The 27,665-nt window shown below is 51.0% G+C and overlaps 1 protein-coding gene across 1 annotated transcript; it reads left to right on the top strand.

Moving 5' to 3' along the window:
* Positions 1-317: 317 nt before the first annotated feature.
* Positions 318-27,665, top strand: MGAT4C (MGAT4 family member C). The gene is made up of 5 exons (XM_054386755.1): positions 318-330; positions 3,760-3,904; positions 23,467-23,593; positions 24,455-24,602; positions 26,509-27,665. Exons 1-5 carry the CDS (start codon positions 318-320, stop codon positions 27,663-27,665), a joined length of 1,590 nt encoding a protein of 529 aa, XP_054242730.1.

The raw sequence follows: 27,665 nt of genomic DNA, 5'->3' as shown, positions 1-27,665 counted from the left end.
AGGCAAGGTTATTTTCCATCAGGAGAGTGGAAGTGTTTCACAGAGCCAGGGACTCTCCAAAGAAAGCTAAGCACAGTTTTCCTGAGTAATTAAGATGATGGACTCCTGTGTTTGCACTGTGCCTAGCAATTAACACAATAGGACCTCAGTCTTGCTGGGGACATGGGCTGTGACAGCAGGATAAATATTTAACCACGTTAATGAAGTGTGAAAGGAAGGAGTCAGAGTAAAGTCGTGGTGGGAGGAGGCTGCAGCAGGGCTGGGCTGAACATGCATCACAGAGCTGTGAAGCTGCAAGTTAAGAACTGGAAGTGGCAATGGCTGCTGGGGGTGAGTGCTGGATTTTCACCTCCCCAAGTGGAAGTGCTGTCCCTCCCAGAGATATTAACCAGGGACAGTCATTGAACCTGGCACCAGCTCATCCCAACACTCCTAGCTCTGTAATCTTGCACAGCAGAGAAGGTTGGCAAAATGTGACATCAGAAAAGATGCAGCCACGTCCTGGGCTGCATCCACAGCAGGGAGAGCAGCAGGGCAGGGAGGGGATCCTGCCCCTCTGCTCTGCTCAGACCTCACCTGCAGCACTGCCTCCAGTTCTGGGGCCCCCAGCACAAGAAGAACCTGGACCTGTTGGAGAGGGTCCAGAGGAAGCCACCAAGTGATCAGAGGGCTAAGAACCTCTGCTATGAGGCTGGGCCGAGGGAGCTGAGGGTGTTCAGCCTGGTCCCGGGGAGAGCTTAGACCTGCCTTCCAGAACCTGAGGAGGCTCCAGGAGGGCTGGGGAGGGACTTTTACCAAGGGCTAGGAGTGCCAGGATGAAGGACAATGGCTTTGAGCTGGGAGAAGGGAGACTGAGACTGGAGATGAGGGAGAAATTCTGTACAGTGAGGGTGGGGAGACACTGGCACAGGTTGCCCAGGCAGGCTGTGGATGCCTCCTCCCTGGACGTGTTCAGGGCCAGGCTGGATGAGGCCCCGAGCAGCCTGGGCTGGTGGGAGGTGTCCCATGGCAGGGGGCTGGAGCCGGCTGAGCTTTCGGGTCCTTCCCGCAGCTGTACGACACCAGCAGGATTCGGTGCCTGGTGTGGCCCGGGACAGGCTTGGAAGTGCACACCAGCAACGTGGGGTCACTGCCTTGTCCCCTTCCACAGGAGCAGCACAACCCCACGATTACCATGCCCACTGGTGCTGGAAGCATCCATAAACACTGCTCTGATTCCATGAGTCTCTGCTCTCCATATCTGGGCCCCAAGTGCAGCTTGCCCCCAGGCAGTGCCTGTATGCCCACCGCCAGCACTGAGCCATGCTCCGGGACCTTCCCCCTTCCCATCACAAACCTGCCCATGGCTGCCCTCCTTTCCTTGCCTTCCCTTGCTCATTTCTCAGTCAATTACAACTGCTGTTGTTCCAGGCAATAACCTAATTCCAGGGTTTACCATTCTCCTGGCACACATTTCCTGCCTGAGCAGAGGCTAAGCATTCGACCTGACACCACCAAGCCCCCCCAGGAGCTGTGCTGAGCCCCTTCTCCATCAAACCCAACCCAGCAGCCACATGTACCATCCACTAAACCTCTCTTGGAGTCCTACCCAAGGACCAAGGCTGGTGGCTGGGTTTAGGTCCAGCCCTACACAGCCACTAACACAACTATTCCCTGACCCCAGACGGGAAGCAGAAACTGGGAGTAAAATGCAAAGCCTCAGGGGCTGAGGAGATTCAAACAGAACACAAGGAATCATAGAAGGGGGTTGGAAGGGACCTCTGAAGGTCATTGTTGGGGAACTTGCTTGTCAGGAACGTGTCAGGGAGAACCCACGGCAAGGGTGGCGAGTCTCAACTTTATTGTTCAAAAGCACAGCTTATATAGCATCTTTGGAAAATATGCACAAATGGCATAATTCTATTGGTACATCTTAATTGAATATACCAAGTGTCATCATTTAATTGGTTTAAGGGAAAAAACTCGATTATAATGTCACACCTACTTGCAATTAATCCTACGTGCAGTTCCACAAACTTCTAATTAGGTACTTGTTTTCATCCTGTTAAACACAGCTGCAAGGACAACCACAAGGCCACAGTAACCTTGGCACATCCTGTAGTTCGATAACACAGCTGCAACACATCAGCCTAAAAGCTATCTGTGAGCAGTAAGCAACAAGATGGAGTACAGCCTACACATTTTGCTCAAACAGTTGTTCCATAGATCCATGCCCCCTAGATTCGAGCCATTCTCCAACAATTCCCCCACTTTTCTTTTGTACGAGAAAAGCTCGGGATGTGACCTCATTGACACTTCACATGATACATCCATATGCAATACGCAAAACAATCAAAATCTACAAAAGCTGATTGTCAGCTTCATGGGCACTGCTGTTTGTCCCATCCTTGGAGTCTTGCGCTGGGCCTTGCCATGCTGGCATCAGGAAAAACCTGTAGGTGGGAAAAGGTGAATCCCTTTCCTAGCCCTGAGTTTTCCCTAGGGTAAACCTCTGTATCAAAAAGGAAAAGAATTTTTTTGGTTGGTTGGTTGGTTTTGTCGCTTTTCATAGTCTTATAACCTTATCTTAAAGCCTTTATAAGCACAAAAAACAATAGAACACTCTATAACGTTCCTAAAATAATCTTATGTCCTGCTAATATCAAAAAAGATCCTAAAAACTTAAAAAAGAACCTACATAAAAATTAAACCATCAATATAATATACAAAAAAACACCAAAAAAAAGATAATGTGCGCTTTTCAAAATAAAAACTTATTTACCATATAGAGCTCCTTTTAAAATTTTGCCGGCAAACTCAAAAAAAAGAGAGGTTCAAACCAGAAAAAGAGAAAAAGAGAAACCTTAACCTATAAACTCATAAAACCAATAACACTTATACGATATTATGCTTGTTGATTAAAAAACATACTTTAACATAATCACTAAAAACTTATAAACAAACATCATTTTCTATAACACTCAATATACCTTATCACAAGTACCAAATTTGTTTGTTTGTTTTTTGGGTAGTCAATAATTATCATACTTATTGTAAAAAACACAACAATTACAAACACTAAAATAATAAAGTTCCAAAATGCCTTACAATCAAAATTAATGATAAAAACAATACATAGATATCAGTTGCATTCATAAAATGGTGAAATACCTTTCTTAACAAAACTTAACACTGTTACTTTAAAATCAAAACACAGCTTGCAGACCTTCAACAGCTAAAAAACAAGGGAGTGACATAAGAAGGGAGAAGGAAAGGGGGGAGAGAAAAAGAGCGTAGCAAACGGCAGTAGAGAAGACACTTTTTTCCTTTTTTTTTTCTTTTCGTTGTTCACATGCTGTTGTCTTCAGAAATGTGCAGATTTTCAAACTTTGAAGTGAAAGTTCTGACTGCATGAGCACTGCCTTCAGCTCCAAAGTTGCTTTTTCACTAATTTCTTGATGAAAAAACTGTGACATTTCTTTAAAAAAAAAAAAAAAAAATCAAGAGCTGTAAATGCTACTGCTGCTGCTGCTATAACAAAATCTCGGGGACTTTTCCACTTCATAGGGATTTTAAGTTGCTCATTAGGAAGAGGATTTTCTACTCTCCAGCACCCTTTTCTCCCGGCACTGACAGAGCAGCTGGGCAGCTAGGGGCGGGAGGTGCGGAGACTGCTGGTATGTCATCCACTGCTTCAGTTATCTCCCCCACACCCAGCTCAATTCCCTTTTCTTTTATTAGATTCTGTCCCATTATGTTTCTGGTGGTTCACCTTAATAGGTGTCAAAGTCCGGGCTGAGGTGGATTCCTACGATGCAGGCTGGGGGGCTTCTCCTGCGGGGCCGCACGCCTCGGGGGCGGGCCGCAGCGCAGTTCTCTCGGCTCAGGGGGCCCCCGGGTCCCTTGCCCGTGGCAGCGGCGCTGGGTCGGTGCTGCCCTGCCCTTGGCTGGACTCCAGCCGCCGGAGGCTGGTGGCAAGGCCATGCGGGGGCCAGGCCGGGCAGGCTGGGCTGTGGTGTCGCCGCTTGTCCAGCAACCTGCGTCTGTGTGCCCGTCTTGTCTTGTCTGCGGGGCTGTGATAGGGTCAGTGCCTCCCACTTCCAATCCCGTTCGCACTCCATCTAGGGCAGCTGTGGCTACTGCTGCAACCTTTTTCTCAGTCTGATATCGATTCAAACAGTCCATAACAGCTTTATCATCATCAATTTCCTTATCCCACAAATATTACCTACTTCTCTCCACACTTCAACACATCCTCTGACACTTTAAAACATCCATGCTCTTTACCAAACTGCAATAAAAGTTCTGGATGTTTCTTTAAATCCACATCCTCTACTCTGCGTTTCTCAAGGAAACTTTTAAGTAAACTAAGGGCCACTACGCTCTCCATACCCCGGAGATTTCCTAGTGCAGCTTTCAACCAAGCTTGCAGCCCTTACCCAGATGGCGAGCGGAACTTCTGTAGAATTCCTGCCCAGGCGATACTAAACACACCTTGCGTACGAACTTCTTACACCAGCGTCAAGTTGTACTTCGCCCGCCAGCCGCTGCAATCCTAGCCTGATGCCTCTCCGGGCCCGCCGTGTTCCTCAGCAGCCATGGGGTCTCCAACAGTTCCCTCCTGTCCTTTTTGCTCCTTCGTGTCCCTGTTGATCCTTCGTGTCCCTGTTGATCCTTCGTGTCCCTGTTTGGGCGCCACTTGTTGGGGAACTTGCTTGTCGGGAACTTGCTTGTCGGGAACTTGCTTGTCGGGAACTTGCTTGTCGGGGAGAACCCACGGCGAGGGTGGAGAGGGAAGACCCGCACAATCAATATGATTGATAAGCAAGTCTCAACTTTATTGTTCAAAAGCACAGCTTATATAGCATCTTTGGAAAATATGCACAAATGGCATAATTCTATTGGTACATCTTAATTGAATATACCAAGTGTCATCATTTAATTGGTTTAAGGGAAAAAGCTCGATTATAATGTCACACCTACTTGCAATTAATCCTACATGCAGTTCCACAAACTTCTCTCTAATTAGGTACTTGTTTTCATCCTGTTAAACACAGCTGCAAGGACAACCACAAGGCCATAGTAACCTTGGCACATCCTGTAGTTCGATAACACAGCTGCAACACATCAGCCTAAAAGCTATCTGTGAGCAGTAAGCAACAAGATGGAGTACAGCCTACACATTTTGCTCAAGCAGTTGTTCCATAGATCCATGCCCCCTAGATTCGAGCCATTCTCCAACAGTCATCAGGTCCAACCCCGCAGGCCAAGCAGGATCCCCCAGATCATAGAACGAAGGCAAGAAAAGGTAGAACAATGAACGCTGAAGGTGAAGCCAGACAGCAAAAGTGCAACACACCAATGACTCACCTGATGCTTCCCACAGGCACCAAGAGCCAGCACAGCAAACCCCAGCCCCTGCCAGCCCTGCCCTTATGTAAGAGGCACTAATGGCCTCACCCAGGCCACTGGCTGCCCCAGCTGCCTGTCTTGCCTCTGCTCCCTCCCAGCTCTTTGGCGAGAAAGTTAACAGGACACTTCCTCATCCCATCATGCCCAAAGTGATTTCTCACTCCTAAAATGTGGCTGCAAGTTGGCATCAAGCTGTAGATTTTCTGACATGGTCAAAACGTGAAGATGAGCCAGCAGTGTCCAGGTGGCCAAGAAGGGCACCAGCAGCCTGGCCTGGAGCAGCAGTGGTGTGGGCAGCAGGAGCAGGGCAGGGATGGTGCCCCTGTGCTGGCGGCAATGCTGAAGCCACACTTTGAAACCTGGGGTCAGTTTTGGGCTCCTCACTCCCAGAAGGACATTGAGGGCTGGGCAGGTCCAGAAAAGGGCAACAAAGCTGGGGAAGGGTCTGGAGAAGAGGGCTGGGGAGGAGCAGCTGAGGGAGCTGGGGGTACTTGGTGTGGAGAAGAGGAGGCTAAGGGAGACCTCAGTGCTCTCTACAGCTCCTGAGAGGAGGCTGCAATGAGGTGGGGGTTGGGCTCTGGTCCCTGGTATCAAGTGATAGGAGAGGAACTGGCCTGGAATTGTGCCAGGGGAGGGTTGGGTTGTGGTGGGTTGAAAATTCACATAGGTTGGAGATGAGGAAAAAATTCTTTGGTGCAAGAGTGGTCAGGGATTGGCACAGGCTGCCCAGGGAAGTGGTGGAGTTCCCATGCCTGGACGTGTTCCAGAACCCTGTGGCCATGGCCTTGGTGGTGTTGGGTTGCTGGTTGGACTGGGTGATCCTGGAGGGCTTTCCCAACCCAAAGAGTTTTATGTGTGTGAAAATGAATCAGTGCAGAGCAGAACAGGAGCTGGAGTGCAGCCTGTTGTGTGCAGCCTGTTGTGTGCAGGCAATTTCTGTTTGTGAATCCACACCCAGACCTGCAGCAGGTTTCACACAGCATTGCAAGGGAGATCCTTTGTGATGTGCCTGTGGATTCCCCACCTGCTGATCTGCCAATCATCCCCCAGAGTGATTAGATTATTTTCCAGTGAGTCACCTGGCAGGGATGTCCCCTGAGTGCTGCCTGCCTCTGCAGAGTCTCTGCACAGGTGCTGCTGTGCACCCCTGGGGACTGCCAGAGCTGTGCCACGGGAGCTTGGCTATGCTCTGCTCTGCCAGCATCACAACACAGCCAACTGTCACTCCTGCCTTTAATTACCACTCCTCTTTGTCTCTCTCCAGAGAGCTACTGCTGTGCTTGAGTGGAGAGCACAAAATTACAGAATGGGTTGGGTTGGAAGGGACCCCAAAACTCATCCAGTTGCCACCCCCTGCCATGGGCAGGGACACCTCCCACCAGCCCAGGTTGCTCAAGACCCCCCACAAGCTGCCTTGGAACAATTCCAGGCTTGGAGCTTCCACAACTTCTCTGGGCAGCCTGTTCCAGTGCCTCACCAGCCCAGTGGGGAAGAATTTCTTCTGTAGGGAGCTAAAGGCAGGCTGGGGAGGAACTGCTCAAAAGGGACTGTGAGGATAGGGCCAGGGGCAATGGTTTGGAACTGGAGCAGGGCAGAGTCAGGCTGGACATCAGGAGGAAGTTCTGCACAGTGAGGGTGGGGAGACACTGGAACAGGCTGCCCAGGGATGTGGTTGAGGCTCCATCCCTGCAGACATTCAGGATCAGCCTGGATGTGTACCCAGGCGCCTGCTCCAGCTGGAGGTGTCCCTGCTGCCTGCACGGGGTTGGACAAGAGGACCTTGGAGGGTCCCTTCCAAGCCAATGCAGTCTGTGAGTCCCTGCTGTTCAAGACTGAGCTGTTCAAGGCTGAGCTGTTAGTTCAGGCTGGGGTTTATTGCTGCTTGGTTTGGTGGTGTGCTGTTTGCTTTGGGGAGCTTTTGGCTGTTTTGTTTTTAAGGTGGAGTGAAAAGGGTTTGATGATTGAAAATAAAAACAAATGGGCAGTGTGGTTGGCAGTCTTCAGAAACTGAGGGGCTCTGCAGGCTCAGGGGGGATCAAGAAGAGTTTAGCTGTCAGACAGCTGTCTCCATGCTGATTCTCAGCTGCAATTTCCTTGTCCCTTTTGGTTGCTTAAAAACGCCAGACAGAGACCATGCCAGCAGCTAAGTGGAACCAGTTTCATCCTCAGGGCTGTTCTCTCCTTTGCACTTTCAGACAGAGTCATTAGCAGTCATTGGGCATCCGCAAAGCCTTATCCTTATCAGCCTGCACAGCCTTCCCAAAAGGAATCAGAGAGAAGAAAATGCTCTTGGAAAATATTTTCCATCCCAGCTGAGGAGCAAGGAACTTGCCAGCAGCTAGAGTGCAGCTGCAGTTCTGCTGCAAACAGGGAACTTTTCCTTCCCAGTTTGTTTCCTCCAGAGAGCCTCTTCCACATTTCCTTGCTCCTCACCAGCTGGGGAACAATTTGAGTGGCAGGGAGCCTGCAACACTGCTTTAATCCCAGCAGATAACAGAGCCTGGGGGGGTCCTTCGCAATCACACTGCTGTGGAAGAGAACTCAACATGTCTGGAATGCTCTGTGACAAACTGAGTGTCCCTTTGTCACAGCTCAGGAATGGAGGCTGCAGGGTGGCTACAAGGTGATATTTATAGCTTGTACCCAAGTGCCATGGCCACAGGGTTCTGGAACACCTCCAGGCATGGGAACTCCACCACCTCCCTAGGCAGCCTGTGCCAATCCCTGACTACTCTTGCACCAAAGAAATTGTTCCTCATCTCCAACCTAATCCTCCCCTGGCACAATTTCAGGCCAGTTCCTCTCCTATCACTTGATACCAAGGAGCAGAGCCCAACCCCCACCTCACTGCAGCCTCCTCCCAGGGAGCTGTAGAGAGCACTGAGGTCTCCCTCAGCCTCCTCTTCTCCACACTGAACAACCCCAGCTCCCTCAGCTGTTCCTCCCCAGCCCTCTTCTCCAGACCCTTCCCCAGCCTGGGTGCCCTTCTCTTGGACCTGCTCCAGCTCCTCAATGTCCTCCTGGGAGTGAGGGACCCAAAAGCCACCCAAGGTGCAGCCTGCCCAGTGCCCAGCCCAGGGGCACCATCCCTGCTCCTGCTGCCCACACCATTGCCGCTCCAGGTCAGGCTGCTGCTGCCCTTCTTGTCCACCTGGGCACTGCTGGCTCCTGTTCAGCTGCTGTCACCCAGCACCCCCAGGCCTTTCTCTGTCAGGCAGCTTTCACCAAGCTTCCCAGAGAGTTTGTAAGGGGCCAGAGAGAAGATTTTTAGTGCTTCCACTGAAATATTGCTTCACAGTGTAATGAAAGCTGTGTTTTGGGGTTGATTTGGTTTGGGGGTTCCTCTCTGAGCTGCAAATTGAACTGGGGAGTGGGATTAGAAGGGAAAGAGAAAGGAAATGGAGTTGGAAGGTGGAACATTTAGAGCAGAGCTAGAAGTGATCCCCTGCCACATGCCTTTGAAGAGCTGCTGACACATCACAGCCTCCTGGGATCCCTGGGCTGAGGATCTCTGAAGCTGTGGTGGATTCACACTGTGTGAGAGGAGAGAAGAGGCTGTGGGCACGATGAATCACTCTCCATTATCAGCAGATATTGGGCTTGACACTGTCAGGGAAGAAATTCTCCAGCTAAGGAGAAGAGCAAAATGGCTTAATACTGACCCAAAGTGCTCCATCTGGTGGGACAGAAAATGCAATCTGTGCCCTGAGGAGAAGGTGAAATAAGAAAGGGGTTCCTGTGGAGCATTAACAGCAGGCAGCATCCCTGACTGCAGCATCCACATCAACCCTGGAGGTGTTCAAGGCCAGGCTGGATGAGGCCCTGAGTAGCCTGGGCTGGTGGGAGGTGTCCCTGCCCATGGCAGGGGGTTGGAGCTGGATGAGCTTTCGGGTCCCTTCCAACCCAACCCATTCCATGAGTCTCTGAATAACTGCAGGGCACTGCAGTGTGGCACTGTCACAGGCACCTGTTGAGGAAACAGCTGTGATTGATGAGGGAGTTTCTGATCCCATGAAAGGGAGAAAAGGGGGGAATGAACGGATGGATGGATGGATGAGTTGCACACCAAGCTGTGGCTGTAAGGAGCAATGTGTTCCAGAACCCCAGAGCTCACCAGCTGTCCTCAGAGGTAGGACATCACCAGCTGTCAATCAGCTCCATCACACATTCACTGACACCTGACAGCAGAGTGATACTGGAGTGCTGGGTCCAGCTGTGGGACCCCCAGCAGGAGGTCCATAGCTGGAGCCTCCCATAGGACACCACAAAGACCTCTAAGCTCACCCAGTCCAAGCACAAACCCAACTACCATGGCCACTAATCCCTGTCCTGAAGCACCACATCCACAGGTTTCTGGAACACCTCCAGGGATGGGGACTCCACCACCTCCCTGGGCAGCCTCTGCCAATCCCTGACCACTCTTGCACCAAAGGAATTTTTCTTCCTCTCCAACCTAACCCTTCCCTGGCAAAATTTCAGGCCATTTCCTGTCCATCACCTATTGCTAGAGAGCAGAGCCCAACCCCCAGCTCACTGCAGCCCCCTTTCAAGGAGCTGCAGAGAGCAATGAGGTCTCCCTCAGCCTCCATTTCTCCACACTAACCACCCCCAGCTCCCTCAGCTGCTCCTCCCCAGCCCTGTTCTCCAGACCCTTCCCCTGCTCTGTTGCCCTTCTCTGGACCTGCTCCAGCCTCTCAGTGTCCTTCTGGGAGTGAGGGACCCAAACCTGAGCCCATCACTCATGGCTGCACTGTGCATCAAACTCCTCCTCTTCCAAGCAGCAATCCCTTATTTTGCAGAGGGATTACTTTTTTTTCCCATCTAGAAATAAGTGATCTCTCTTCCTGTCCCCTCTCAGCCACCTGACCCCAAAGCAGAGTCATTCCAAGTGTGTCACTGCAGGAGCAGCGCCACGGGAGGCATACAAAGGCAGCCAGCATTCTCCCCCAGCAGTGGAAACACAAAGCTTCAGCAGCAGCTCAGTTGCCCATAGCAACCCATATTGCTGACCCACTTGGGGAAAATTCAGTCTCCCATTTCTTCCTGATGTTTTTGAATTCCACAACTTAGGCAATGAAAGGAAATAGTCACTACTGAGGCACAGCTGCAACCTGATTCCTGACAGGGCAGACTGAATACCAAAAATTAGGGAACTCTGGTGTTTTACAGATGGTTTCTGTCTGAGCCATGTTGGCTTTGCTTTGTTTTCAGTGCTGAGCTGTGTGGATGTGTGCCTGAAAATCATGGAATTATGGAGTCACAGAATGGGAGGGTTGGAAGGGACCTCTGAAGATCACCCAGTCCAACTCCCTGCCAGAGCAGCAGCTCCCATTGCAGGCACACAGGAACACAGCCAGGTGGATATTGAAAGGCTCCAGAGCAGGAGGCTCCACAACCTCTCTGGGCAGCCTGCTCCAGGCTTCCAGCACCATCACACCAAAGAAGTTTCTCCTCACCTTGAGGTGGAACCTCCTGGGTTCCAGTTTGTGTCCATTGCCCCTTCTCCTGTCACAGGGCACCCCTGAGGAGAGCCTGGCCCCTTCCTCTTGACACCCAGCCCTCAGATAGTTCTCAGCCTCCTCTTCTCCAGGCTGAACACCCCCAGCTGCTCCTCCCCAGCCCTGTTCTCCAGACCCTTCCCCAGCTTGGCTGCCCTTCTCTGGACCTGCTCCAGCATCCCAAAGTCTTCCTTGTGCTGAGCAGAGTTTCTGCTGCAGCACAGACCATGCATTTATCTGTGAGCAGAGTCCTTGCTGCAGCACAGACCATGCATTTATCTGTGAGCAGAGTCCCTGCTGCAGCACAGACCATAAATTTATCTGTGAGCAGAGTCCTTGCTGCAGCACAGACCATGCATTTATCTGTGAGCAGAGTCCTTGCTGCAGCACAGACCATGTCACTATGGTCTACTATGGGCCCAAGCCAACCTCATGAAGTTCAACAAGGCCAAGTGCAAGATCCTACACCTGGGTCAGGGCATCCCAATCAGGAGTGGCTCTAGAGGAGCCTTGAGAAGAAGGCCTTGGGGGTATCAGTTGGTGACAAACTCCTCAGGAGCCAGCAATGGTCTCTGGCAGCCCAACCCCAGCTGCGTGCTGAGCTGCATCCAGAGCAGGAAGAGCAGCAGTACTGAGAGGGGATTTTGCCCCTCTGCTCTGCTCACACCCCACCTGCAGCCCTGGAGCTGCTTTGTTTCATAATAAGCGTTAAATGTCCATTAAAATTACGGTTTTTTAGGTCCTCCTTAGCTATTTAATACAGAAAAAATAAATCCCAATTGTGCCTGAAGTGCATGGGGAAGGCAAAGCAAATGGAGCCTTTTCTTCTGCATCATTTTCTGTTCTTCATTACCCCTGGACATTAATGGAGCTTTAATTTGTTGCTACACCAAAGTTTTCCACTTCATTAAACCTCTGTGCCAATAATGAGAGGCCTTATTGATTTCCTGTCTTTTTAGGTATTCAAGAGTGCTTCAGGGCTTGTCTGCCCCAGGCTGTTTTTCTCCCAGTGAGATGCCACTGCTAATCCCTCCACCGGGGTGGGGGGGGGGGGCGGCTGGGAGCTTCCCGTTCACGTTCTCTGCCATGGCACAGCTGGATCTCCAGATGTGGCATATGGAGATCTTGAGCAGGATGTGGGGTGGGGATGTGGTTTTGCCTGGACACTGTTCATACTGAGCATTACTTATCAGATTTTTCAATACTACATGCATTTTCCTGGCATTTCAGCTAATTGGTGTCCTTCCCACTGCTCTTAACTTAGCCATTCCCACAGGCATCCTGCTGAAGCTGGGGAGGCCTGAGCAGTCTCTTCTCACTTCTTGTCTTTCAGTTCCCGGCTTGGGCCATCAGTGGTGCCAGCTTCTGCTAGGAGCACTCTCACCTCTTCCTTGTGAGCTGTTGGGAGATGGCTTTGCACTGAAGTTGTCAGTCCCTGCACCTGGTGGCACGAAGGAGATGTTGTGAGTGGCTTTGTTAATGTCACAGTTGTGCTGCTTAATGTTAGGTGACAGAATGGCACCGCTGCAGCACCCTGCTCAGGTCAGAGCCTGAGACCTTCAGGTGAGACACCTGGCAAAGAAGCCACTGGAAGGGCCATGGAGCAATGCAAGGAGCTGCCCAGAGAGGCTGGGGAATGGCTGTAAACATTGTCATAGGATGCACTGCTCAGAAGGGACCTGCAAATGTCTCTCAGGCCACCCCCAGCCAGCAGGGACATTCCCCACTGGAGCAGGTTGCTCAGAGCCACATCCAGGCTGACCTTGAATGTCTCCAGGGATGGAGCCTTCTCCACCTCCCTGGGCAACTTGTTCCACTGCTCCACCACCATCATACTAAAGACCTTCCTCCTGATGTCCAACCTAAACCACTGCCCCTGGTCCTGTCCCCACAGGCCCTTCTGAGCAGCCCTTCCCCAGCCTGCCTGGAGCTCCCTTCGGGTACTGCCAGGCTGCTGCTGTAGCAGATCTGAACACCTCAGATGAAGGAACTACCTTCTGCAACTCAACTCTCCCCTCCTCCAACAGTTAGGCATCCATGGAATCTTCCCAGCCTTGACTAGACCAAGCCACAGGTGGCCTTTGAAAGTGTTGGTCATAGCCCCAGCATGAGCAGCACCTGACCTACCTGAGCTCCACAGCATCCCTGCCAGCAGCACTTCTGTGGTAGAGCTGTGGCTTGGTAACCCAGAGGAGGTGGAGAGTCAGCTGGACCTGAGGGTTATGCACAAAAACTTAGAATGGCTCAGGCTGGAAGAGACCTCAGGGATCATCTCTTCCAACCCCCTGCCATGGGCAGGGACATCTCTCAGCTAGACTCAGCTGCTCAAGGCCTCATCCAGCCTGGCCTTCAACACCCCCAGGCAGGAGGCAGCCACAGCCTCCCTGGGCAGTCTGTGCCAGAGTCTCACCACCCTCCTACTCAAGAACTTCCTCAGCTCCACTCTAACCCTGCTCTGCCTCAGCTTCAAACCATTCCCCCTTGGCCTGGCTCTAGACACCCTCAGCAAAAGTTCCTCTGCAGCCTTCCTGCAGGATCCCTTCAGGTCCTGGCAGGCAGCTCTGAGGTCCCCCTGGAGCCTTCTCCTCTCCAGGCTGCACACCCCAAGCTCCCTCAGCCTGTGCTCACAGCAGAGCTGCTCCAGCCCTTGGATCATCTTTGGGGCCTCCTCTGGACTCTCTCCAGCAGCTCTGAGTCCTTCTCCTGCTGGGGACACCAGAACTGGAGGCAGGATTGGAGGTGAGGTCTGAGCAGAGCAGATCCCAGGGGCAGAATCCCCTCTCCTGCCCTCTGCCCACACTGCTCTGGCTGCAGCCCAGCACACAGCTGCCTGAGGGCTGTAGGAGGGCACTGCTGGCTCCTGGGATGCTGCTCAGCACCCGACACCCCCAAGGCTCTTTCTTCAGGGCTGCTCTCAACCCACTCTGCATCCAGCCCGGATTGGTGCCTGGGGTTGGCCTGACCCAGCTGCAGGACCTTGCACTGTGACTTGTTGAACCTCCGGCAGTTGGCCCTGGCTACTTTTGAAGCTTGTCCTGATCCTTCTGGATGGATCCCTGCCCTCAAGTGAGTGCAGCAGCACACAGCCAGAAGTTGCTTGAGATCTGTTCCTGCAGCACACATTGCAATCACCATGGCAACCGGGGAGGAATCTGCCTGCTTGTGGCACCAGCCAACAAATGCAGTTATCATTTGCTTTCTCCATTCCTCTGTCCATTTGTCCAGCCCCACGTGAGGAGCAGCCTTCTGCAGGGTGCTGTGACAACAGGGGACACAAAAGGTGATGGCACACTGGAAACAGCTCTGCTTCTGAACAGCAGAACCCTGCTGAAGAGTCACAAAGCTGTTCAATACACTCAGATCATTACACAGAAACATTGGAGCCCTTTGTCTGCCCTGGTGTGTCAGTGTGAGCTGAAATTCCCCCCCCCCACCAACAATAACCAGGCTAGCCCAGTCTGGAAGCAAATGAAAAGCTGTATTTACAAGCAGAGTCTAAAATCTACAATGAAATGCAATGAATATGTACAAATATACAAAATTCACAACATTCACAAATATATACAATCAACAGAAAAAGCACAACCGATCTCCCTTTGCTTCCCCCCAAGGGGACCCTCCCAAAGGGGCCTCCCTCTCCCAGGAGCTTCCCCCCAGACCCCCCTGGACAGAGAAGCAGAGTTAGTTAGAGCAGAAAGTTGTTAACTTAGCTGCCAAGGTCAGTGTGTTATCTTCAGCCAGAAGAGAAGAAGAAACAGCAGCCAGACAGCCCAGCAACTGCCCCCACTGCCGAACGCAGAATGTGCAGAGTGCCTACTTTGTTTTGGGTAATAGTTCTTAAACATTTCTATCTATCCAATGGAAGTGTTTAGAACAATCGTTATTTTGCTTTCTTACACCCAATAGTGACTTATTTACATTCTTTCACTTTCTCTGTTCTGAACTTTGCAAGGAAAAATTAAAAAGACAGTTTCAAACCATCACAGTCCACCCCTTCTAAACAATTCCATTGGCTGCTACTATCATTTATCTAATCTAAAATAATATCTACAACAATAGGTGAATAAAGACCATAGTCCATTCCGGCTATCTCAGATGTAGATGATTCAAAAGAGTCAAATCACAGGAAAAACAGCAAACAGCTTGTTTCCTCGCAGATGGAGCGAAGGAAGGAACAGGGACTCTCAGGTGACTCAGGGCTCTCAGGGTTCGTGCACCGTAGATCTCATGAACTCTCCTCTTGGGCGCGATGCTGTATCTGCGCAACACTCTGAATTTAACCTCTCTCAGCCAAAGTTAGATTTCTTTGTGGAATACACTGAATTTCACCATTTTCTTGCATCACCCAATAGGTGTGACCAGGACCTTCAGCAGAAACCACCCCTCGGACAGGTTTGGCCTCTCCTGAAGGAGAAAATACCCAAACAGTTTTGCCTAACAGATTCTTTTCTCTGATAACAGGAACTCTATCACCTTCTTCCTTTCGCAACAAATCTGATTGGGCAGGTCCAGCTCGATTCACTGAACCTCTACTATTCACCAACCAGGTTGCTTGTGCTAAATGTTTCTCCCAGTTTTTCAAAGATCCACCCCCCATGGCTTTGAGAGTGGTTTTCAGCAAACCGTTGTAGCGTTCGATCTTCCCTGCAGCTGGTGCATAGTAGGGAATGTGGAATATCCACTCGATGCCGTGCTCTTTGGCCCAGTTTTTTACAAGATTGTTCTTGAAATGAGTTCCGTTGTCCGACTCAATCCTCTCTGGAGTTCCGTGTCTCCACAGGATTTGTCTCTCCAGACCAAGAATGGTGTTACGTGCAGTTGCATGAGGAACTGGATAAGTTTCCAGCCATCCAGTGCTTGCCTCTACCATAGTCAGCACATACTGCTTACCAGATGGAGAACGAGGTAGAGTGATGTAGTCAATCTGCCAGGCTTCACCATACTTGTACTTGGACCATCGGTCACCGTACCACAAGGGCTTGATCCGCTTTGCCTGCTTAATAGCAGCACAAATGTCACAGTCATGGATGACTTGTGTGATAGCATCCATGGAAATGTCAATGGATCTGTCACGAGCCCATCGGTAGGTTGCATCTCTGCCTTGATGTCCTGACGAGTCATGGGCCCACCGAGCTAAGAACAGCTCACCTCGGTGTTTCCAGTCAAGATCAGGATCAGGATCAGAGTTTGTGTCCACCTGGGAAACTCTTGCAGCTAGATCTGCCTGATGGTTGTGTTGTTGTTCCTCAGTAGCTTTGCTCTTAGGAATGTGAGCATCGATGTGTCTCACTTTCACTGGGATTCTCTCAATGCGAGCAGCAATGTCTTGCCACAGATCTGCAGCCCAGATTGGCTTTCCTTTCCTCTGCCAGCCATTCTTCTTCCAGTCTTTCAGCCAACCCCACAAGGCATTGGCTACCATCCACGAGTCGGTGTAGAGATAAAGCTTTGGCCATCTCTCACGTTCAGCTATGTTAAGAGCTAGCTGGACAGCTTTTACCTCTGCGAATTGACTGGATTCTCCTTCTCCATCTCTCGCTTCTGCAACTCTGCGCGTTGGACTCCACACTGCAGATTTCCATCTCCGCTTGTTCCCAACAAGACGACAGGAACCGTCTGTGAACAAAGCATATCTCTTTTCATCATCAGACAGATCACTGTAAGGAGGAGCTTCCTCAGCACGAGTTACTCTCTCCTCTGGAGGTTTAGCACAGCTTGTGCCTTCTGGCCAGTTTGTGATCACCTCCACCAAACCAGGCCTTTCGAGATTTCCCATTCGAGCTCTCTGTGTTATCAGAGCCATCCACTTAGACCAGGTAGCATCTGTTGCATGATGTGGTGAAGAACCTTTGCCTTTGAACATCCAATTCAGAACTGGCAATCTAGGAGCTAGAAGAAGTTGTGACTCAGTTCCAATCACTTCAGAAGCAGCTTTCACTCCTTCATAAGCAGCTAAAATCTCTTTCTCTGTTGGAGTGTAGTTTGCCTCTGAGCCTCTGTAGCCACGACCCCAGAAACCAAGAGGACGTCCTCGTGTCTCCCCTGGAGCTCTTTGCCATAAGCACCAGGTTGGACCATTGTCACTCGCGGCCGTGTACAGAATGTTCTTAATGTCTGGACCAGTTCGGACAGGTCCCAGACCCATCGCTTGGACTACCTCTCGCTTGATCTGGTCAAAGGCTGCTTGTTGCTCAGGACCCCATTGGAAACTGTTTCTCTTTCGAGTCACATCATAGAGAGGTTTCACAATCTGACTGTATCCAGGAATGTGCAGTCTCCAAAATCCCACTATGCCTAAGAAACGCAGAGTTTCTTTCTTGTTGATGGGATTTGCCATGGTGGAGACTCTGTTTATCACATCCATTGGGATGTGACGGCGACCATCTTGCCACCGCACTCCCAGAAACTGGATTTCTCTGGCAGGTCCTTTCACCTTGTCTCGCTTGATAGCGAAACCAGCTTGCAAGAGAATGTCAATGATTTTGTTACCTTTCTCGAAGACTTCTTCAGCAGTCTCACCCCAGACGATGATGTCATCGATGAACTGAATGTGTTCTGGAGCTCCACCTTTCTCCAAAGCATCATGGATCACTGCATGGCAGATGGTTGAACTGTGAATCCACCCCTGGGGCAAACGATTGAATGTGTACTGAATGCCTCTCCAGGTGAAAGCAAACTGAGGCCTGCATTCCTCTGCTATGGGAATAGAGAAGAAAGCATTAGCAATGTCTATGGTAGCATACCATTTGGCCTGCTTGGATTCCAGCTCATATTGGAGTTCCATCATGTCTGGTACAGCTGCACTCATGGGTGGAGTTACTTCATTCAAGGCACGGAAATCAACTGTCAGACGCCACTCTCCATTCTGCTTTCGCACAGGCCAGATTGGACTGTTGAAAGGTGAATGAGTTTTGCTGATGACCTTCTGACTCTCCAACTGACGAATCAAGTTTTGAATGGGCACCAAAGAGTCACGGTTGGTTCTGTATTGTCTGTGATGCACAGTTTGAGAAGCAACCGGCAGCTTTACATCCTCTATCTCATGTTGTCCCACAACTGCAGATTCATCTGAAAGCTCAGGTCTAATGGACAACTTCAATTTTCCTCCATCAATTTCTACAGTTGCTATTCCAAAAGCCCATTTGTAACCCTTAGGGTCTTTAAAACGCCCTTCTCTCAGAAAGTCAATTCCCAAAATACAAGGTGCATTAGGACCTGTTACAATAGTATGTTTCTTCCACTGCTTCCCAGTTAAACTTATATCAACCTCTATCTTAAACAACTCTTGAGATCCACCAGTGACTCCCTGAATAGTTATAGATTCTCCCCCTTGATAATTTGATGGTATTATGGTGCACTGAGCTCCTGTGTCAACCAAGGCCCTGTACTTCTGAAATTTTGAAGTGCCAGGCCACTGGATGTACACATCCCAATAGATTCTGTTATCTCCATTATCCCTTACCTCCCCCTGGCGGAAGGCAGGGCACCCCTAATGGTGGGGATTACCTCCACATGTACAGCTGGCACAACGTCCAGCACCAGAATTAGGATCACTGTTGGAGCTATCAGAGTTGTTCTGGGAAACTGAGGAAGCGACAGCTACCCTCCTGGTATTGCTACCTCGGGATCTGCCCCTCTGCAGCTCCCGTAACCTCTTGAAAAGATCAGAAGTTGGTTGACCATCCCATCTGTTCATGTTCTCACCAAACTGATCACGCAGAGTTATCCAGATACTGCCACGTGATTGCCTCTGCTGTCTGTTTTGGTTTGACCTATTCTGGAATGGCCTTCTTGGAGCACGTCTGTTTCTGACAGCTGAAACTTGTATCCATCTGGAGGAAGAGGAATCAGAATCATCCCCCTTCATCAAGTTGGATATGGAGGTTTTAAGTTCCTCCTTCAGCTCTTTCATGCAATTCTTCATTTCTCCAGACAAAGTTTCAATGGCTGAAACCAAAGAAGTACGTGCAAGACTATCCTCCAACTGCCTCATTTGGTCAGTGAAATGGCCAACAGTAGGAGGTGCTCCACCATAATTTCTTGCCACAATCCTGCTTGCCAGAATAGTAGCATAATTAGGAGGAGCAAGCTTAATGAGCTTTTTGGCAAGGCCTGTTCCAACAGGAATTTCATCAGGATTCAGAGTCTTATGATCTCCATACATTACTTCTCTCACAGCAAATTCTCTCAGACGCTTGATTCCCTCAGCTATTGTGGTCCAAGGCTTAGGGTTCCATGGTAAATCATCTCTGCTGGGGTACCTCAGCGAGACTGCCAGTAGGAGGCGTGCCCACAGAGAAACTTTACCAATGCACTTGCCTAGGTGCCTGTCTATGCCTGTATCCTTTGAGAGCATCCCCAACTGAGAGGCCGACTTGTCACCTACCACCAATGCTGGGGCTCCCATATCAAAACACCTGGCTAGCCAAGACAGGACTGGCTCATTATCTCCTCTGATGTAATCCTTCCTCACATGTCTAATTTCCTGTCTGGGTGCATTAGCTGACTGTATGTCATCCTCATCATCATCATCATCCTGAGGTCGCTGTCCCCATAATCCTATTTTAATCCTCCGTTGAATTTCCTTGAGTTCAGAGGCACTGCCAGCAGTTGCTAATTTAGCAGGGTCTACATCTCCATCATCCATGTGGTGTCTCAAGAGGTCTGCCAGAGTTTTAAGGCTAACCTTCTCTTCCTCACCAGAAGGATCTTTCTTAACAGAGGGACCTTGAGTAGAAGGACCCTCATCTCCATCTGCACCATCTCCTGCAGCATCTGCATCTCCTCCTGTAGCTCCTTTACGCTTTCTGCTTACAGTGGCCACCAAATTTACTGGATTGGCTTTCACATTCACAGCAGAGTTGGAAGGAGTAGAGGATTTTTGTGCAGGGTTAGCAGGAGCAGAGGGAGTCTGTGCAGGGTTGGCAGGAGGTGTGCTTTGAGATCCTGCAGCCACTGCTGCGTCCGTCTGGGCAGCAGAGGGAGGAGGAGGAGACTGTGCCTCGTTAATGGCGTCTGCCTGCACAGCTATGTCTGTCTGCGCAGCCATTTCTCTCTGTGTAACTATGTCTGCCTGGACAACCATTTCTCTCTGTGTAACTATGTCTGCCTGGACAACCATTTCTCTCTGTGTAACTATGTCTGTCTGCACAACCATTTCTCTCTGTGTAACTATGTCTGTCTGCACAACCATTTCTCTCTGTGTAACTATGTCTGTCTGCGCAGCCATTTCTCTCTGTGTAACTATGTCTGCCTGGACAACCATTTCTCTCTGTGTAACCATGTCTGTCTGCGCATCCATTTCTCTCTGTGCAGCTGTGTCTGTTTGTGTACCCCTGTCTGCCCGTGCACCCCTCTCTGCCTGTGTAATCGAGTCTGTCTGTGTCGCCGAGTCTGTCTGTGTAACTATGTCTGCCTGTGTACCCGAGTCTGTTATCTCAGATTCTGGCAAAGGTCCCGCAGCTACTGCTGCTGGCTCTGAGTCAAAACTTTCAGCAGCTTTCTCACAAACCTGAACTGTGATTTCCTGGTCACCGTAATCAGAATCAGAAACCAATTCTGAACCTCTCTGAGCTTTTCTATGTTTCCTCTTACATCTACGCAGGTCGGAAGAGTGAGTAGCCTTACGCCTTTCTTGACACAGTGCTATCAGCAGCCATATGATTATTCCAAGAAACAACAAAATTAAGGCTAGCACAAGATATCTAGGGTACCACTGGTTCCAAAGACCCTCTGTAGTTGTAAGAGGAGTAACAAACTCAAATGTGTCTGCTAGCAGATTCATAGTTGAGTTACCATATCTTCTTAGCCCAATAAGACCACAACAGAATTCAACAGCATTCAGTAACTTGTTCTTAACACAAAGAAACGACTTATATGCCACATATCTCACAATCTTGTCTATCATGCAGGAAACAGCCCATCTGTAGACAATCACACTGATAACAGAGGAAATAAAGTTACTCAAAATCCAAAACAGCTTCATTTTGCTTCCTAATCTGAGCAGGAATAAATCAAACAAGCAATCGAGCCCCGAGTTGGAGCGCCGAAAATAAAAAATGTGTCAGTGTGAGCTGAAATTCCCCCCCCCCACCAACAATAACCAGGCTAGCCCAGTCTGGAAGCAAATGAAGGCTGTATTTACAAGCAGAGTCTAAAATCTACAATGAAATGCAATTAATATGTACAAATATACAAAATTCACAACATTTACAAATATATACAATCAACAGAAAAAGCACAACTGATCTCCCTTTGCTTCCCCCCAAGGGGACCCTCCCAAAGGGGCCTCTCTCTCTCTCCCAGGAGCTTCCCCCTCAGACCCCCCTTGGACAGAAAGCAGAGTGAGTTAGAGCAGAAAGTTGTTAACTTAGCTGCCAAGGTCAGTGTGTTATCTTCAGCCAGAAGAGAAGAAGAAACAGCAGCCAGACAGCCCAGCAACTGCCCCCACTGCCGAACGCAGAATGTGCCGAATGCCTACTTTGTTTTGGGTAATAGTTCTTAAACATTTCTATCTATCCAATGGAAGTGTTTAGAACAATCGTTATTTTGCTTTCTTACACCCAATAGTGACTTATTTATACTCTTTCACTTTCTCTGTTTTGAACTTTGCATGGAAAAATTAAAAAGACAATTTCAAACCATCACACCTGGGAAACTGCAAAGGCTTCCCTCTGAGCCCCGCAGTGTGCTTTACAGCATCCTGTCTGTTGGAGATGTCCCACAGGAGGAGCTGAGACTGGGAAAGCTCTGCCAACAAGACAAACCCCAGCCCAGGCACAGCTGCTTGCCCACACTGCCACCAGGCCTGCCCCCTGCCCCTGCTGGTGTGCCCAAGCTGCAGGCTGAAGGTCTCCCAGCAGGGCAGCAGGGCACAGCAGTGGGAGTCAGCTGCAGGAGAAAGGAGATCAAACACCAAGTTCAGCAGAGAGGGCTAAGCACAGCACTGAGTTTGCTGTGACCCTTCCATGGGTGTGGTCTGTCCCCTAGATCTTGCCTTTGAAACCAGCAGATCAAGTCCCTGACTCACAGCTGTCAGCGCTCCAGGCTGCACTGGTAAGATGAAGGAGCAGGGGGAAGCTCATTTCAATTCCAAGCACTCTGAATGGGAACAGCCCTCCTGGGGTAACTTCCAGGACCCATTTGTCTTGGCTAAAACCCTCTGCACTCAGAGGGGTTCTGCTTTCCACTCAGCCTTGGGGGCTGCTCCTTTTGGAAATGGGAAACTCTGCTGGTCAGGAGGGACAGAATTGTTCTTTAGATGTGCAGCTGAACCTCAGCAAGCTGACATCTGGACTCACAGAGTCACACAATGGGAGGGGTGGGAAAGGACCTCCAAAGATCATCCAGCCCAGCCCCCTGGCAGACCAGGGGCACCTGCTGGCAAGTGCCCACTGCTGGCTCACGGCCAGCTTCCCAGGCACCAGCACACCAAGTCCTGCCCTCCCACCCCAGCTGCCACACAGCATAACCCTCTAGGCCAGCACAGCTTCCTCTTCTACCCACACCTCTTCACACAGCCACAACTCAGCAACCTGGGGGTTTCCTATGTGAAAGCCACAGCTTCCAAGGAGCACTATCCCAAAGAGCACTGTCCCCAGTAGCATGTTTTTCCCTCCTGCCCTGCCAGCCACAGCTGAGTGCTTACTGCTGCCTGGGCTCTATGTCTCTCCATCAGCAGGGCAGTTCCATTTCCTGCCTCCCCAGGCAATCCAGGTGCAGCTCATTGTGTAAGGAAAAACTTCTCCTGCTGGATCCAAGGCTGTTTTAGCAGGACTCTCACCATGGTGCCTGTCAATGCAGGGCCTGCACCTGGGCTCTATCCCATGGAGAAATCAACAGAGCTGAGGGCATGGGGACAGGCACTGGGTGGAAGCAGAAGGGTCCAGCAGATGAAGTCATTGAGAAGGTTGCACTCCTTTGTCAGTGACTGCACACTGCCAGCCCCACAGAGGCCTGAAGGAGGGTTTCCTGTGTCCAGCAGAAACACCAAGGGGTCAGCAAGCACTAGGGGCTGCTCATGGAATGCCTCTGGTGGGAAGGGACCTCAGACACCATCTGCCCCAGCATTTTTAGCCCAGGAAGGGCCTAGGTCCATGCTCTAGGTCCATGCTTTTCTGCTGTGCTGTGTCTCTGTGGTGCAGAGCTTCAGGACTATGTCCTTGTCCTTCTCTTTCCAGTGCCAGCAGCTCCTTGTCTCCATCATTTTCCAAACCCCACCCTGTATACCACAGCCTGCATGATGAACTCCCCAGCAGCCAGGCAGCCACTGATGGATGAGCTGCAGCGTGGCTGTCTGAGCCAATAGATCTTCACATCTCTTAGTCATCTCTGCCCCTGGATAGGAGCTGACTCCTCCAGAGCAGAGGAAATCCATCTCCTTGTGCTCAGGACACAGCAGGGCTTGGGGCTGCATTTTGTGTCATTCTGAGGCTGTCAGACAGAGTGAAACGTTTGAAGCTGGGGGAGGACGGATTGAGACTGCAGATCAGGAGGTAATTCTTCCCAGTGAGGGTGGTGAGCCCCTGGCAGAGGTGTGAGTGCCTCCCCAGGTGACACTGCTGTTTGCCTCTGGTAGGAGACACAGCCTGAAGCAGCTGGAGAAGATGCGATGCATGCGGAAGCGCTCAGCAGTGCCCTTCCTAGGGCTGCTCGTCCTCTGCCTGCTCCTCATCAGCCTCTACATTGAAGATGGCCACGTGCTGGTGAGTTCCTCAGGTGGGAGAAAGGACCATGGAGCAAGAAACAGGATCCAGCCCTGCTTAATCATAGAATCACAGAATGGTTTGGGTTGGAGAAGCCCTCTGAGATCATCCAGTCCAATCAGCAACCCAACACCACCCTGGCCACCGAACCATGGCCCCAGGTGCCATGGCCACAGCTTTCTGGAACACCTCCAGGGATGGGGACTCCACCACCTCCCTGGGCAGCCTGTGCCAATCCCTGACCACTATTTCACCAAAGAAATTTTTCCTCCTCTTCAACCTAACCCTCCCCTGGCACAACTGGAGCAGGTCAGGTTTAGGTTGGACATCAGGAGGAAGTTCTGCACCCTGAGGGTGGTGAAATCCTGGCACAGGCTGCCTGAGGTGGTGGTTGAGGCCCCATCCCTGGAGACATTCAAGATCAGCCTGGATGTGTCCCTGTGCAGCCTGCTCTGGCTAGAGGTGTCCCTGCTGCCTGCAGGGGGTTAGACAAGAGGATCTTGGAGGGTCCCTTCCAAGCCAATGCAATCTGTGAAGCTGTGGTAAGTGGCAATGATTCAGTGTTTGCCACCTTTCTAGAGCTCTTGTCCAAATTTCCTTTCTTCCTCTTCCCTATTTCCTTTGTTCCTTCCTTTCTTTCCTTGTTCCCATAACCTGAAGGGTTCTGATGGACTCTCTGTAGCCAACAGTGCCTGACACTGAGCTACTACAAACCCAAGGTGACATCTCCATCATTTCCCGAGAGCTGGCTGTGAGATGCTGCTCTTGGAAAGCTGCCTGTTTCCTCCCTGCTGGCACTCACAAACATGTCTGTGTCTGTCTCTCCCCTCTCCTGCTCCGTGCTCTGTTCTCTCCCAACAGGAAGGGGACAAGCAGCTCCTGAGCGAGACGGCCATGCACCAGCTGAGCCCCGAGCGCTCCCTGCACCCTGCTCAGGCTGGCTCCAATTTCTCAGCAGCCAGGAACATTTCCTATCACTACCTGGCTGGCACACCTCTGCCAAAGAAAAGTAAGTAACTGCCCTCTGAATGTCCTGGAACCAGGGCACTGCACAAGGGTGACCTGCACAGATTCCCTGGGGGGTTCTAGAAGGGCCTGAGGAGCAGTGAGGAGCTCAGAGTTCCGTGGACAGCTCTCTCTTGGTGTAGGCTGTTCCTGGGCAACTGCTACTTCAGTCCTAGGAGTGACTGCCCCAGACCACCTCCTGGTCACCTCCTGACCAAATCACAGAATTTAGCCTGGAAAAAGACCTTTAAGATCATCACATCCAACCATAACGCATCTGCCACGACCACTAAACTACATCCTGAAACACCACATCTACAGCTTCTCGAACACCTCCAGGGATGGGGAATCCACCCTATCCCTGGGCAGCCTGTTCCAACCCCTGGCCACCCTTGCAACAAAGAAATTTTTCTTCACTTCCAGCCTAGAGTTCCCCAGGCCCAGTTCTAGGTGAGTGGTGCTGTTGTGGGGACAGCAGAGGAGGAGTTTTCTCTCAGCCATCTGCAGACGGACAATCTGGTGACTGTGACTTGAGGCAGGGCTCAGGACTTCATCTTCCAGTGCAATGTGACCATGCCCAGGCTTCAGACAAGTCTCCTCTGGGCTCCAAAGCAATCACTTCACACAGCTCACCAAGGCTCAGAAGCCCAAGCACTCAAGGTCAAGCAAAACCACCTTGTGAACTTCATGGAAAGCTATAAAGCAAAGGTTGCTCCAAGGAGATGTGAGGAACTGGAGTCTCTGCAAGCAGCAGAAGTGGCTTCTGGGGGTTGTGCTTCACTCTACAACCACATTAGGAGCAGAATTAAGCCTCACAAGAAAGTCTGAACCACTTCAGCAGTCTGGTACTAACCCAAACACTCTACAACAGCTGGGGGGGAGGTCAGGTGAAGCACTCCCTGTCAGTCAGAACTTTAGGGTTACATCAAAAGGTAAGAAAATGGAGCTGCATTAGCACCTGGAAAAGCAAAATTATTTCAACTGCTAGCAAAAATGCAATGGCAGTGACTCCAGAACAGCAGAGAGGAAAATTCTTTCCTTATAATTCAGATGAATCTCTCCCTGGAAAGATGGAGCAGCAGTAAAAACTTATTTCTACAGACTAATTCTTCTCCTTGCAAATCACTCTTCTACCTTAAAAGAATCCTTCTACTTTCAAATAATCCTTAAATCACAACTTGCAATAGGGAGTTCCCTGTGAAAAGTTCACCGAGTCCATAATGAGGAGTAGAAGAGTAACTACAAGTGAGGGAAAATTGGACAACTTCAGTTAAAAATGAACAGAAAGGCAGGGAAAAAATATTCCTGCAATGTTCATTAAACTATGAAGTCATGGAGGGGTGTAGGGACAGGGACACAGAGGGATTCCCAGGGGGGACACAGAGAGGGGTTGCGTCATAGAATTGTTCTGTTTGGAAGAGACCTTTAAGCTCATTCAGTCCAACCAGTCCTATAGAGGGCTTACAGTGCCAGCAGCTGGCAGTTCCCCTGTCCATCACATTTTTGTGCTGCATTTTGTAGCTCCTTGCTCTGAAGCTGTGCTGTGACTCATAGCTGATCCTCTCCTTCCTTTCAGCAGACCTCCCAGTCCTGGCTTCTTCTCTCTGCTTTCCCTGCCAGGCACAAAGCTGCTCCTTGCTTGGCTTTTCTCCACCACGTCCCTTGCAGCCAGCACTGTTGAGTGCAGTGGCCTCCATGTGTCTGCCTGCTTGCAGTATGGAAAGCCAACAACCAACCCCTGTTGCATGCAGCCTCCTGAGCCCTGTCCCACCCTGAGACCCAGAGGAGACCTGAGGCAAAGCTCTCAGCCTTCAGCCTCCCAAGGGTTGGGTGTGCCCGAGCGCTGCTCTGCAGGGCGGCCACAGGGTTCCCCCAGTCCCACCGAGTTGTGTCTGCACTCTCCTCTGCAGGGTACCTGACCATCGGGCTCTCCTCTGTGAAAAGGAAAAAGGGCAACTACCTGCTGGAGACTATCAAGTCCATCTTCGAGCAGTCGAGCTACGAGGAGCTGAAGGAGATCGCGGTGGTGGTGCAGCTGGCAGACTTCGACGCGGCCTGGTGCGCCGGCATGGCGCAGGGCATCACCCAGCGCTTCGCACACCACATCATCGCCGGCAGGCTGCTGGTCATCCATGTCCCCGAGGAGCACTACCCTGCCCTGGAGGGGCTGAAGAGGAACTACAACGACCCTGCGGAGCGGGTGAAATTCCGCTCCAAGCAGAACGTGGACTACGCCTTCCTGCTCAACTTCTGCGCCAACCTCTCCGACTACTACGTCATGCTGGAGGATGATGTCCGCTGCGCCAGGAACTTCCTGACGGCCGTCAAGAAGGTGATCGCCTCGCGGGAGGGCTCCTACTGGGTGACCCTGGAGTTCTCCAAGCTGGGCTACATCGGGAAGCTCTACCACTCGCATGACCTGCCGCGCCTGGCCCGCTTCCTGCTGATGTTCTACCAGGAGATGCCCTGCGACTGGCTGCTCATCCACTTCCGCGGGCTGCTGGCGCAGAAGGAGGTGATCCGCTTCAAGCCCTCGCTCTTCCAGCACATGGGATACTACTCCTCTTACAAGGGGGCCGAGAACAAGCTGAAGGACGACGACTTCGAGGAGGAATCCTTCGACCTCCCCGACAACCCCCCGGCCAGGCTGCACACCAACATCAATGTCTTCGAGCACTACGAGGCCAGCCGGGCGTACAGTGCCGGCGATGAGTACTTCTGGGGCAAGGCTCCTGCTGCCGGCGACTTCTATGGGGTGGTGTTTGAGAAGCCCACCAGGATCAGCAGGATCAAGGTGGTCACCGGCACCGAGGACAGGCAAAACGACATCCTGCACCACGGGGCCCTGGAAGTAGGGGAGAAGCTGGTGGGGAGCAAAAAAGGGAGGCAGTGCAGCACCTACCTGAGACTGGGGGAGTTCAGCGGTGGGAGGTTTGAAGTGACAGAGGTGGAGCACAAAGTGCTGTTTGAGGTGAGCTGCATGAGGATACTTGTCACCAAAAGCCAGAAGGAGTGGCTGATCATCAGGAGCATCAGCATCTGGACTTCTCAGGCACCGAGCCCATAG

This window comes from Indicator indicator, chromosome 14 (assembly GCF_027791375.1).
Source record: "Indicator indicator isolate 239-I01 chromosome 14, UM_Iind_1.1, whole genome shotgun sequence".
NCBI lineage: Eukaryota > Metazoa > Chordata > Aves > Piciformes > Indicatoridae > Indicator > Indicator indicator.
This window is presented reverse-complemented; position numbering and strand designations above follow the sequence as displayed.

What these genes read in the sequence shown, in the direction of transcription:
- MGAT4C (XM_054386755.1), top strand. An exon ending in GCCCGTGGCAGCGGCGCTGG is followed by an intron (nt 3,905 to 23,466) that starts GTCGGTGCTGCC and finishes TGCCTCTGGTAG; the next exon opens with GAGACACAGCCTGAAGCAGC. An exon ending in TTGAAGATGGCCACGTGCTG is followed by an intron (nt 23,594 to 24,454) that starts GTGAGTTCCTCA and finishes CTCTCCCAACAG; the next exon opens with GAAGGGGACAAGCAGCTCCT.